This window comes from Drosophila miranda, chromosome 2 (assembly GCF_003369915.1).
Source record: "Drosophila miranda strain MSH22 chromosome 2, D.miranda_PacBio2.1, whole genome shotgun sequence".
Classification (NCBI taxonomy): Eukaryota; Metazoa; Arthropoda; class Insecta; order Diptera; family Drosophilidae; genus Drosophila; species Drosophila miranda.
The window spans coordinates 14,933,240-14,946,339 of record NC_046675.1 but is presented as its reverse complement, the minus strand read 5'-3'; the positions used below and the strand labels follow the sequence as shown (position 1 = coordinate 14,946,339).

The 13,100-nt window shown below is 43.4% G+C and overlaps 4 protein-coding genes across 5 annotated transcripts; 2 read left to right on the top strand and 2 right to left on the bottom strand.

Annotated features, from left to right (window-relative positions):
• Positions 1-848: 848 nt before the first annotated feature.
• Positions 849-8,297, top strand: LOC108156248 (glutamate dehydrogenase, mitochondrial). Of its 2 annotated transcripts, XM_017287597.2 has the most exons (6): positions 849-1,387; positions 5,743-6,177; positions 6,248-6,567; positions 6,635-6,839; positions 7,159-7,197; positions 7,572-8,297. In XM_017287597.2, the coding sequence occupies exons 1-6, from the start codon at positions 973-975 to the stop codon at positions 7,841-7,843; spliced, it is 1,686 nt and encodes a 561-aa protein (XP_017143086.2). In that variant the 5' UTR covers positions 849-972; the 3' UTR covers positions 7,844-8,297. The 2 variants fall into 2 exon arrangements, with proteins under 2 accessions (XP_017143086.2, XP_033245703.1); XM_033389812.1 differs by lacking the exon at positions 7,159-7,197.
• Positions 8,285-10,275, bottom strand: LOC108156251. Its single transcript, XM_017287601.2, has 5 exons — positions 10,125-10,275; positions 9,866-10,039; positions 9,355-9,723; positions 8,980-9,248; positions 8,285-8,918 (listed from the first exon to the last, which is right to left on the bottom strand). Exons 1-5 carry the CDS (start codon positions 10,156-10,158, stop codon positions 8,649-8,651), a joined length of 1,116 nt encoding a protein of 371 aa, XP_017143090.1. The 5' UTR covers positions 10,159-10,275; the 3' UTR covers positions 8,285-8,648.
• Positions 10,276-10,822: 547 nt separating this feature from the next.
• LOC108157309 (40S ribosomal protein S19b) lies at positions 10,823-11,712 on the top strand. The gene is given in 3 exon segments (XM_017289313.2): positions 10,823-11,066; positions 11,119-11,441; positions 11,503-11,712. Coding segments are annotated over 2 exon segments (492 nt in total). The 5' UTR covers positions 10,823-11,066; positions 11,119-11,135; the 3' UTR covers positions 11,689-11,712.
• LOC108157308 lies at positions 11,684-12,759 on the bottom strand. Its single transcript, XM_017289312.2, has 2 exons — positions 12,395-12,759; positions 11,684-12,345 (listed from the first exon to the last, which is right to left on the bottom strand). Exons 1-2 carry the CDS (start codon positions 12,665-12,667, stop codon positions 11,755-11,757), a joined length of 864 nt encoding a protein of 287 aa, XP_017144801.1. The 5' UTR covers positions 12,668-12,759; the 3' UTR covers positions 11,684-11,754.
• Between the last annotated feature and the right edge of the window lie 341 nt (positions 12,760-13,100).

Genomic DNA, 13,100 nt, shown 5'->3' with positions numbered 1-13,100 from the left:
AAACTCCAGATTTGTCTTAGAATAGAAGCGACACTATCTCATAATGAGCTATGGACTATTTGCTAATATTGGGTTGCGTAACCCAACCCAAGCTGTTCAAGATCAGAAATCATATTCCATGATTTTGATATTGGCTTAGGGTTACTAGGCAGCTAAGAATCTCAGCCTTGAGCGCATACTTTTATCCGATTGATGAATCAATTTTGTACAAGATTAGCTAATTTTAAATGCATCCTTTAATTTGATTGTTTATAGAATATGGTTTAAACCAAAAATGTCAAGAGATAAAACTTATATGAAGGGAAGTTCTTGCAAAAGGAAAATCCCACCAAACGGCTATCGATACTATCGACTGGATAGTAGAGTTGCGCGCCTAAGTTTGAAAGTGAATGAGTGGCATGGATATGAATGCAATCCAGTGGAAGAAGTGAGGCAAACGAGCAGATACCAAAAATAAATTTTCTTTCTTACTAAGAAAAACAAACTTAGAAGGGCGAAATAAGCCGCCTGCATAGATATTACACACCTCACACTTTTAATAGTAGTTAAGGCCTTAATAATCCTCTCGTTGCTGTATATATATATATATATATCCATGTGCTGCAATTTTTTCTTATCGCTGAGCTGTGATGATCAACTAGAAATTGTTTAAGTTTAAATTTTAGTTGGAAGCGGGAACTTGTTTGAACTAAGCTTACAGCTATACAGCACTTCCCGAAAAGCTTAAACCAACAAGTAGTCCAGCCCTGGACAAGCTATCGATATTTGTAAGAATTTCAAATGCTGCGCATAACAAAGCTTTCAAAGAGAGAAAGCTCCGTTTGAAATGAAAGAAATGCCGAGAAAATCGCCAAAACCGTTCATTGCGGCGGTGGTTTTGACAAGAGCGTTGTTGTGCATATAGCCAGCAGCAGACAGCAGAGCAGTAGAAGTAACCCAGAATCGAGTGCGGTGTTTTGTGTGTGTTTTGCCATGTATCACCTGAAGAGTTTGGCCCGCCAGGGCGCTATGCGCCAGCAGGAGTTGACCACCCTGGTCAAGGCCCTGCCCACGGCAGCGCTGCAGGCACGTGGCTATGCCACCGAGCACCAGATTCCCGATCGCCTCAAGGATGTGCCCACTGCCAAGGATCCGCGGTTCTTCGACATGGTCGAGTACTTCTTCCACCGCGGCTGCCAGATCGCCGAGGAGAGCCTGGTCGATGACATGAAGGGCAAGCTCACCCGCGACGAGAAGAAGCAGAAGGTTAAGGGTATTCTCATGCTTATGCAACCCTGCGACCACATCATCGAGATTGCATTTCCCCTGCGTCGCGATGCTGGAAACTACGAGATGATTACCGGCTACCGTGCCCAGCACAGCACCCACAAGACGCCCACCAAGGGAGGCAAGTACTATCAAATTCGAATCCTAATCTAAAAACTTTTTGGGAAACTCCTTTCGCTATTGATTTGCCAACTGTTGTTGGTTGCAAAATCGATTTTTCTTGAACTAAACTTCCTGCGATTATGTCTTGCCTGTCCTCAAAATTATGTAACCGGACTCCGCGCGCACACTCTCGACTCCCGTCTCTGCTTTGTTTACGTTGGAATTGGCCCCAGCCCAGCCCCCTAATTACACAGTAATCCCTTATTCGACAATTCTCTCTTATGGTTACACGTGTTGCCATTTGATTTCTAAACCCTTCAAGTGCTCCACCGCTTTGGATAGAATCCCAATCCCACCCAGAGTACAAAATCGCCAGATGTCTTTTCTTAAACGATTGAGGAGGGAGGTTCCTCCTCTTCCTCTTTTTTGTTTCACACAGTTTATTATTTTCGAGCTTGGCCAATTTTGTATGCCTTGTTCTGATGTTTTTGCTGTTTTTCTGTTTCTTTCTCCTCTGGCTGGCTGGTTCTATTTTTAATGATTTTTTGCTGTTGCTTTTTGTTTTGCTTTCTAATTGAAATGAGAGCGCAGCAGAAAAGCCCACTGGTACAGTGGTGCAAGTGTTGGGGGAAAAACGCCCCCCAAAAATAGGTTTGTTGTCAAGCAGAAACCTTTATTTTGCGTTCCACTTACTCGTAAAATAATTATGGAATCACTTTGTCAGCATTTTAGTGCTTATCAATTGTTAGCTTGCTGCCAAAAAAAAAAAGTGAAAAATACTTGACGGGAATCTTATCTGACCTTGGACAGCAAACTGCCGACTACATATATGTATATAGAGTATGTATATAATTTAATGTTGAAAACGAAAACAACCCACAAAAAATTCTTTGCCGAGGCACAATATTTGTTGTTTACGATTATTGCCACGATTCTTTCCTCGCTTACTCGTATTCAGTGTAGCATAATAGAGTTTCGGTTCCGTTTCGTATTATTATTGCCAAGATCTTTATGATCTTGTTTTCGATTTGCCGTAGTCGGTCATGTGGTCTGCTGTAAACGGCTTGTTTCCAGGTGGACTTTTGCCGAGGTCTTGTTAATGATTCACTTAAATATGGCATCGATACTCGCTCTCGTATTTTAGATGCAGCTGCGGAGGTGCTAAAAGTAGTCTGATTTTATTTGGTTAGTACCAAATGGGAATAGACTTTTAGTGGGGGCTATTTAATGTTGGCATTCTCCATACATACATACATATGTCTGCTCTAATTAATGTTAATTTACGCTGCTGCCTCTTCCCATTTAACTCTTAATTGTTTAATACATTCTGCACACATTTCGGGGTTCAATTCGCTTTTTAATGCCGCGCTTTGCCTGTATTTCGTTTCATTTCGCGAGTATTCCATGTCGTCTGACGTCTGTCCAAAACAGGTTTGAGTTAGCTTTTTAGGGTGTCTGGACTGGAGGAGTCGATCTCTGCGTCTGTTGTTCACGTGATGGTCACGTTGTGCCAAAAAAATACAAACTGAGAGACGCGATGATGGATGAATGAGTCATTTATGTACCCAATGTGGATACGAGACTGGTAGGAACTGATTCGATCTGGTCTCTCTCTCTCTCTCTCTCTCTGTTTCTCTCTGGCACTTTCCATGTCGTTGAACCACATTGAATAGGCAATTGATGTGTCCCAGGCCCAGCCAGCGGCTTTCATTATTGCTTTCATTATTTGTAATTGCAGGGCCTTCATATCGATGAAGGCTGCTGCTCTAGAACTTTGAGCTAATCTTTAGACGGGGGACAGGACAGGGCATCTACTCTGCTGATAGTAGTGCATGTGGTAATGTGTCCAAAGTGTTTGCCCTATCGCCTGTGCAGTATGTATGTCACATGTACTCGTAATGCCTCATGTAAATAGCATTTCGTTCGACTATTTAGCAGTTATCTTATTGACAAACACGTTCTCCCCTCTACTCTTTACCTTCCTTGAGAGTTTTGCTCTCAAGTTTTTATTCAAATTTGTGTCAAATCGTGTTCCACTCAAGTGGGCTTCACACAGATACATATGTACATACATATATACAATACAGTAGATACTCCCTTTAAAGCTTCCGAGTTTCCAAGATAGATCTTCGTTCCTCCCACTAGTTAGATTTCCCTGTAGTTTCTCTAATTGAGAAACTAACTTGTCACGAAATCGAATGTTAGGCTCCCTCCTAAAATACACTTTGCTGGGGGTACAGCCCGCACTCATGATAACAGAATATTTATGCGTCATTTCCGGCCTCTATCACCGTCCGTCCCGTATCTTATCCAATCTAATACTTGGGCAGATCTTGGCAGTTGTCGAGGCCACTAGCAGAGAATTTCGGAGGCAACAACAGCCCACGTTAGCAAAAGTTTTGCACTCAACAATCATATGGCGCACAATTCTGGTCAGCTGACCAGACGAGGACCGGTTTGGTCTAGCCGAGAGACTGTGCCGACGAGAGAGACTGTTGCCAATGGGGGGGATGGACCTACTTATAGACGTGGCTACACACGATCGAGCCCCTAAATAAGTTATCGCACTGATTGTATAAGCACGAGCATACATACATACATATATGTATGTACATACATTAATAGCTGTAGAGCTATAACATTAATAGATTCCTATGGCGTGTCAGCTTTAGTTTTTTTTGGCAAAAAACAGAAAAACAAGTAGACCGATGCGCCCTGTTGTTGTTTGCCTGATAACGTAAAGCCGGTTGCTACTCGTCTTCCGAACATATTTCATACTTCTGCTGCCGTTGTTTTCGGCTCTGTTTCGGGGTTTTATTTCTTATGGTAAACATCAGAGAACCTGAGCGAAAAGAAAGGCCCCGCACGACGGTGCGAGGCAGAGGTAAATAGAGTTTTGGCGTCGCCAATCTTTGTTCGCTGTTGTCAAGCGCTAGCAGCAGGTACAGTCAGCACAACTCTGCCGTCCGATGAACGCAAAGCGATTCGGTGATCGGTGAGATCGGCGATCGGGGCTCGGCTTAGCGCTCACTCAGCATAAGACAAAGAGGAGACGAAGATAACAATTAGGAAAAGGGTGTCCGTCCAGACCTTGAGTTACCTGCTATCCCAGTGATACTCTTGAGAGTTTTACTAAGAAAAAGGGTTGCATTTTGTGTTAAACTCAAAACAGGCAAGTGATAGTATAGATACAGCTATAAAATCGGATAATTATTACTTCCAGTTATTTGATTATATTTAATTGATCTTTGATGTTGTACATCGACGGATAATAGGAATATTATATGGTTTTCTTACAATACACACAATGATTTTATAGTTGTAATTGCTTTGATTTTCAGAGCATGAGGTGTTCAAATTCTGAATTAACATCCATTCCAAACCTTCATAGAAATCATATGCCTCTGGTACCCTTTAATGAAACAATAGAAGAACACAATGTAAGGAATTGGAGCTAAGGGCGCAACAGAATTGTATTTTGCAAATTTGCATTCTCATTGAATATTTTTTTGTTTATAGAATTTTCGGTTTCCAGAACGAAGTCACTTCCCCAGCTGATAAGGCAATGATCTCATTGGAATAATGGCTTTGGTTGTGGTCCTACTGCTCGTACATTTTACCAAAATATCCCCCGCATAGCAACCGCAAATAAGGCGGCGACTCGTAATCATTTGCTAATTTTAGTTTTTATAGTTTTATTTATTTTTATGTTTTTGTGGGGGGCTCGTCCGTCGTGTTGTCGAATGAGGAAACCCATAAACTGATGCGAATCGATGGAACTTGCACTTTGCGGCGTCCATGCCAATAAGGTACTACAAAGAGACTTTATATCGATCCATAAAGATGGGTGCACTTTGTTCTTTTAAGCTTTTACAATAGCAACACGCTTGTTGAATTCGAATTACAGCCAAGAAACACACAACACAGAGATTGCCATTGGGGTGACATTATCTTATCGGGAACTTTCTAAAAAGATATCCGAGTTTTAAGTGTGGCGAGCACATTAAGATAAGGGCTATTGGGTTTTATGGGGTCTCACTTTTGGGACTGTTGTTGCGACATCTTGGAAAGGTTTCCCCCATGCAGCAATTTCTGGGGCACGTGACGCGCGAAGGCAGCCAAGAAAAAGTGTTCTCGTACGTAGTCACAGAGTCGAAAACTTTTGCTTTCTGCCAAGAATTCTTGTAGTCTGGTTATTATTTTTAGAACATGTCTATTGGATTTAGGCCAAAAATGAAAGCTGCAACCCCCAGTGGGGTGCGGCAGAGGGGGAGGGAGGATTGCTGTACTTTCAAGGTTTCCCGAAACCAACACCTGTCGTATACGTAATATGCTCATCTGTTATGCAACCGTTTCCTTTCTGCATTTCTTCAGGTATCCGCTTCTCGTTGGATGTGTCACGCGATGAGGTGAAAGCCCTGTCCGCCCTGATGACCTTCAAGTGCGCCTGTGTGGATGTGCCATTCGGCGGAGCCAAGGCAGGCCTGAAGATCAACCCCAAGGAGTACTCCGAGCACGAGCTGGAGAAGATCACCCGTCGCTTCACCCTTGAGCTGGCCAAGAAGGGCTTCATTGGACCCGGCGTCGATGTGCCCGCCCCCGATATGGGCACTGGCGAGCGCGAGATGTCGTGGATTGCCGACACCTATGCCAAGACCATTGGACATCTGGATATCAATGCTCATGCCTGTGTCACCGGCAAGCCCATCAACCAGGGTGGCATCCACGGACGTGTCTCGGCCACCGGTCGCGGCGTCTTCCACGGTCTGGAGAACTTCATCAACGAGGCCAGCTACATGAGCCAGATTGGTGAGAATTTCTTGCGGATCGCACGAATCGAAAAGAGGATTTTATCGACATATATATCTTTACCCATTAGGCACCACTCCCGGCTGGGGCGGCAAGACCTTCATCGTCCAGGGCTTCGGTAATGTCGGCCTCCACACCACCCGCTATCTCACTCGTGCCGGTGCCACCTGCATCGGTGTGATTGAGCACGACGGAACTCTGTACAACCCAGAGGGCATTGACCCCAAGCTCCTGGAGGACTACAAGAACGAGCACGGCACCATTGTGGGCTACCAGAACGCCAAGCCCTACGAGGGTGAGAACCTGATGTTCGAGAAGTGCGACATCTTCATTCCAGCTGCCGTTGAGAAGGTCATCAACAGCGAGAATGCTGGCAGAATCCAAGCTAAGGTAAGGAATAGCTTTAAGTTATGGAAAACTTGAATCTAATCCACTGATTGTTTTGATTGTATTATAGATCATTGCCGAGGCTGCCAACGGCCCAACCACTCCCGCTGCCGACAAGATCCTCATCGATCGCAACATTTTGGTCATCCCCGATCTGTACATCAATGCTGGTGGTGTCACCGTCTCGTTCTTCGAGTGGCTCAAGAACCTCAACCATGTCTCGTACGGTCGCCTGACCTTCAAGTACGAGCGCGAGTCCAACTATCATTTGCTCGGTAAGTCTCTCGTTCTATATTTCGATCCATCTATTGATCAGCTATTCATTTGCCATTCTGCTCGTCATCTATCTATAATCTATATCTATCGGTTTATGGTTTCTTATGCTAAAACCTTTACAGAATAGCCTTTGCTCTATAAGCATTTGCTCTTCCCAGTTTGGTTACCATTTGGTTCTTTTCCTTACAAATTATCTCTTATTTTCGATCCACCACCACCCCAGAGACTCTATGAATCTAGCTTACTTTTTAAATATCATCTAAGTAATTCGTTGTTTATTCTATTTCTTCTTTTTCTGTTTCTCTATCACCAATGTAGCCTCAGTCCAACAGTCAATTGAAAGAATCATTAATGACGGTACATTATTATTATTATTAATAATTCTTTTCGCTTACAAACCCCATCTCCCAAAAATTTCTGTAAAGTTTCTTAAGCACCCTGTATTTGTAGTTAATCCTTTGACCTTTTGTATACATTTTGTTTCTTTCGTGTATCGTGTTTGATTTGTTTTTGCATTTATCCTCATGCCCGCAAGTAGAAGATTTCTATATACTATATACTCTTCAAAGGTTTCATTAAACCCTATGCTTTAATCCTGCTTCCATTCCATCTATCCTAACCAACTCTGTGTAGTTTTATCCCTTATACCATTACCTATCTAGCATGTTGCAATCTCAACTAATGTCTGTTCTCCCTCTCTCCATTTCTCCATGTGTCTGATCATATTATAGAATCCGTGCAAGAGTCCCTTGAGCGTCGCTTCGGACGTGTGGGCGGCCGCATTCCCGTCACCCCATCGGAGTCGTTCCAGAAGCGCATCTCCGGCGCCTCCGAAAAGGACATCGTGCACTCTGGCCTGGACTACACCATGGAGCGCTCGGCTCGTGCCATCATGAAGACGGCCATGAAGTACAACCTGGGACTGGACCTGAGAACCGCTGCCTATGTCAACTCCATCGAGAAGATCTTCACCACATACCGCGATGCCGGTCTGGCCTTCTAAGCGCCAGCGGAAGCGACGAGCCCCGCAGACTCTTAATTAGTTAATAAACCATTCGAACTCAAGAGCAACAACTAATTCTATTGCTCCATGCACCGCCGTTTTTAGATGAAAAATGTCACAAACTAAAATGCAAAAGAAATGTAATTTATATACGAGTGCGGCAAATGAAGCTGGAGCGGGAAGAAATCGTTTTTACCGTTTTAATCAATGCAAAACAACCTTCGCCTCTGCTCTCGTGTTTTGTATTAAGTTGAAAAAGTTGCGAGCTTATTATTGTTGATTTTTATTCTGTAATTTTTAAGTTAATGAGCGTCCAACTGAAGCAATTGCATTTTCAAATATGTATCGTAGCGTATCGTCGTCTCGTAAAGTCGCCGCGTATCGTACGATCCGTTGCTCCGTTGCCGTAACATTTAAAATAATCAAATATACACAACAATCTAAACTCTAAAAACCATTGCATCTTTAATTTTAAATTGGATTTCTTGGCCACTTAGCTGAATCACAATACAATACAATTGTTAGTCTCATCATTGATATATATGTATGTATATATGCATATAGCTACGTTTGATTGGAATGTATCAAAAATATTGGTTCTATAATACTATAAGTACACTTTTGTGGGCAAATAATTAGGGGAATACGGTCCGTATCGTATACAAATTGGAAGAGGAACAGTAATCCATTTACGATCCATTGCGCATTTCAATTGTAAAAACTGTTGGCTTACTTGCTAAAGGATAAGGGTGTAAATGTCTTGAGTGCATATCAACGTGGTGCTACCGAATGAATAAAAAGAGATTCAAAGAGCCAATGACTTGGGGAACAGCTGCAGCTTCGCATAGTCATCGATCATCTCCATGAGCAGGTCCCGCGTGAGTCGCGGCTGCTTCAGCACGTAGCCAAAGTCTTTCAGTTTTGTGTTGTCCAAGTAGAGATGCTTGTGATGGAGCTGCTCCTCATCGAGGTATGGCGTGAGCGGCGTATTCTCAATGCCGTTGCGTTGACAAATCTCTGCCCAGGGTGCCATATGCTTGTCGTTGATCTCCCCCACCGTGTCTGTGGGGTAAAGCTAAACAAAACGAGTCGATTGATAAGGTTTAACCAGCGTTGGGTCAGAGCATAAGACTTACCTTGGTCAAGCTCGACATGACAATGCCAAAGTAGTCCACGTTGATGTTGAAAATATCCACCAACAGGTTGCTGATGCTCCCCTGCGTTGATGCTGAATCATCCACAATGTTGTACACCTGGCCGTTGGTTTTGGGACTCTGCGCCAGTTGCCAAATCGCAGCGCACACATCCGATACGTGCACCGTATTTAGGCGCATGGCATCGTTCCAAAGCAGTTTCATTGTCTCGTTGAGGTATTTGTAAATGGCAGCGATTATAATGCGCGGCACTGTACATGTGGAGTGGGATGGAATGGAATGAGTAGGCAAGTGGTTAAGTTTCACTTGTTTTTTAAATTGAAAATAATTATCGGCTATCAATGCGATGCGACTCACTTAAGTAGCGCTTATCTCCAATGCCATAGACAATGGGCAGGCGAACCACTGTGTAGCTGAGATCGTTGATGCCCGACAGCTCCTTTTCAACCTTCAGCTTCTGCTTGGCCACACCCGTCCAGGGTTCCAGCTTGCAGTCCTCCTTCAGCGGCGTCTTGTCGCTGCTGTTAACGCAGCCAGAGCTGAGCTCCACATAGCGCTTGACCCGCTGTGTGGCTGCCTCATTAGCACAATTGAGGCTCAGCTTGAGAATGCCCTCCTTGTAGACGCTATCATCTTGATTGGCACGCGTCTCGGCCGCACAGTTGATGACCACATCCCAGGCCCGGCCCGTTGTTGGGTGTGGTGCGAACGCCAGTCTAACTGAGGCTGCAAAACACAAAAGGGATTCAAAACCAGTTTAAGTCGCGTACGTATGGTGGTATGCGTGCGAGCTGGGGCTGGGAATGCAGCGGCAGCGTTGCACTGCCTTTACTTCCGCTGCAGTTGCAGTTGCAGCAGTGTTACGTACCGGCATTTATTAAGTTGGCGCTGCAAAACTCAACTTTATCACTCTCGAAGGCCCTGGTCTGCTCCTCGTTCAGCCAGGCCATTTGGGGCGGCGTCTTATCAGCTATGCGTATTTCCTGCGTCAGTTCATTGTCCAGTAGATAAGTGAGCAAGTTGCGTCCAATGAATCCGCAGCCTTCGAGAAGCACCATGAAGGAATTAGCATTGCCAGTGCAGCGTTAGTCAGTGATAAGCGGAAGCGGAGGCAGAGGCTCACTTACCACCCAAAATCAAAACAGTAGGTTTCTCAGACATGCTGCACACTCCACAAAGACCACCAGAATGAGTCGAGTCGATCGAATGGTATATGGAAGATATACAATAATTTCTGCGCAGCGCGGCCGTCGATTGCTTTTGTTTTTGTCAGTGCATTCCGATAAAAAAATACAATCTGACCCTCAGAAATATACCAAAATATACCGTCTCACATTCCAAATATTAATTAAAATACTGACGAATTAGTCAAGTTCCATCATACATATTCCTCGTTTTTGATATTCGATTTGATTTTACTAGCTAGATAGAACCTTCAGCCCTGCCCACATAATTTTGTCCGATTAATGAATAAATTCTCTACAAGATTAACTACTTTTAAATACTTTCATTTATTGTATTTTTACTAAAACAAGGTTTGAACAGAAAAGTTCAACACTGTTTCTGCATATATTGGAGCCTGAAATGACAAAAATTTTCTCAATTCTATAATATCCTTTTCCGTAGGCTATGCAGAATGTTGCCCATGTTACTGGACATGCTGCTCGGTTTCTCGGCACATGAGTCTGGCCCATACAAAGTGAGTATGAAAACTTGAGCGCCAAATATAAAGTGAATGAGCGACAAGGATTTAAATGCAATCCATTGGAATAAATGACGCACGGAATTGGAGAGCAAAAAGTCGAAAAATCTGCATATAGAAATTTCTATACCCTATGTTATTTAATATACCTTTGCAAATGGAATTTAATAGATTTAAATTGATGAAATATACCAGTATATACAGATATACCTTAAATATTCAGAAGAGTATATTATACTCGATACACTTTCGTGTGACCGAATGCAGTAGAGTTGAGATGGGCACACTTTTGTCTTGAAATCCCGCGGCCATCATTGCGAAACGTCCATTTTGTCGAAGGCGAAAACTTTTTGTGCCTCATAGAAAAGTAAGTGAATTTTAATCAGAAATTCTGTGCTCATCATTGCGAATAATCTTAGAGAAAATATTCTGCAAAATGCCGGGTGTTACTGTTAAAGATGTGGACCAGCACGTTCTAACCAAAGTGCTGTCCGCTTTCCTAAAATAATCTGGAAAGATTACTGGGCCTGAAAAAGCTGATTATATTAAGACGGGCAAGTTTAATGAAACAGCACCGACTGAACAGGACTGGTTCTATACTCGCTGTGCCTCTATAATGCGGCACCTGTACTTTCGTAGTCCGGCTGGAGTGGCCGCCTTCACCAAGGTGTACAGTGGACGCAAGCGCAATGGAGTGCAACCATTAAAGTATTGCCGCTCATCGGATGGCTGCATCCGTATGGTAAGTGTGTAAAACTTAAAAAAAAAAAATTTATTTTATGGGAACATTGGTTTACTTAAAGGCTTTTCACGCCCTCGAAGCGGCACGCATGATCCAGAAGCATCCCGAGGGGGGTCGCAAGCTTACTCCTGCTGGACAGCGTGACATGGACCGCTTGGCCAACCAGATTGTGGTCAAGCAACGTAAAGTCGAGACCAAGCCAGTTATCTGTATTGGCGACGATTTTCTAGGATGTGCAGATATATAAAATGATTAGCTACTTTATTTTCTAACATGGATACAAAATGGCGAAAAAATTAAAGCACTGACAATTTTAGCTGGTCCACAAATCGCACGACTTTTGGTTGGGTGGTACCTTGAATCCATGCACTATTACATCTGACTGCCACCAGCCGCTGTGTTCCGCAGTCGGATCGCCACATTCAATCTTTTTGCCGCAGTCTTCGTCAGTTTCGTCCAGATGCATTAGGCCTTGATCTCGGTATATGGCCAACTCCTGGCAGCATCGCAGTTCGACCAGTGGATTATCAGTTTCATGCCGGATGTGCAAGTGCACATTTTTACAGCTGTGCGGCAATTGACTCAGGACTGTTTTTTGAACGAGACTTTTGTGTTTCTGGTGCAGTCCAGGTTCGTTGGTTGTCAGTAGTTCCAGCTCCAGAAACACATTCGTAGCGTTAAGCTGTGTGGAGAAGATAGTATAAAGCTCCTTGCAAGTCAAGAGTCGGAGCAGCGCCTGCTTTATGCTGCCTTCGGACAGGGCATGGTTCTCGTAATGATGTTCCCTGGTTACGGACGCATGGGGAATGTGCAGAGTGTAGGCTTCCGTGGGCAAGAAAGTATTTGGGCCAAACAGAAATCGTAGGCTCTTCACCTTGGAGGACTTGAATGCTTGCCGTATGAGCTGAAAGGAGTGCAATGCAATGGAATTTCTTTTGTGGCATAAGACTCACCTCTTTCATGTCACTGATGGATTGCCTAGTCGCCTTGGCCTTGATGCGCTTCTGGTTGACCTGATAATTGGAAAATGATTCCTGCTTGCCTGACTTATCCTCATCGTCCCATTTTTCGATGCAATGCTTATATAGTTTGTAAACGAAGGGGATCTGGCTGCGTTGGTATAGAAGAAATTCTAGGATGCTATTCACGAATTCCGCCGCAGTGCCCGCTGTTAAGACAGCCACATTGTCGAGCTTGAGGTCGATGTTCTTAACACTTTGATCCATTAATTGTAATTAAATTGTAAATTATTATTGTAAAAGGAACCCAAATAAATCAAATGTTTAGGGCTGCCACCTGGTTTCAGTGCTGCCAATTTGTTTCACATTCAGAGTTGTCTCTATTCGACAGAAATATCGACCGTATATTTCGGTATTTTTTTTAATCGGTAATAGCCGGTAGGCATCAATGAGTATCATACCCTGGGGAAATAGATATTATAGAATTGAGAATATGCTTGTCATCACAAGCTCCAATTCAAAGATATCGTCTTCCTACAGAGAACAAGAATAGGTATAAGGAGATATATACATACAAGACACTAGTCATATGCATGACTATGTCTAAGACATATCAATATGAGAAAATTTCTGTATTTATTATGTTTTTAAAACAGTTCGGAAAACAGGAGCTTCATATTAAATTAGCGAAATAGGGTAT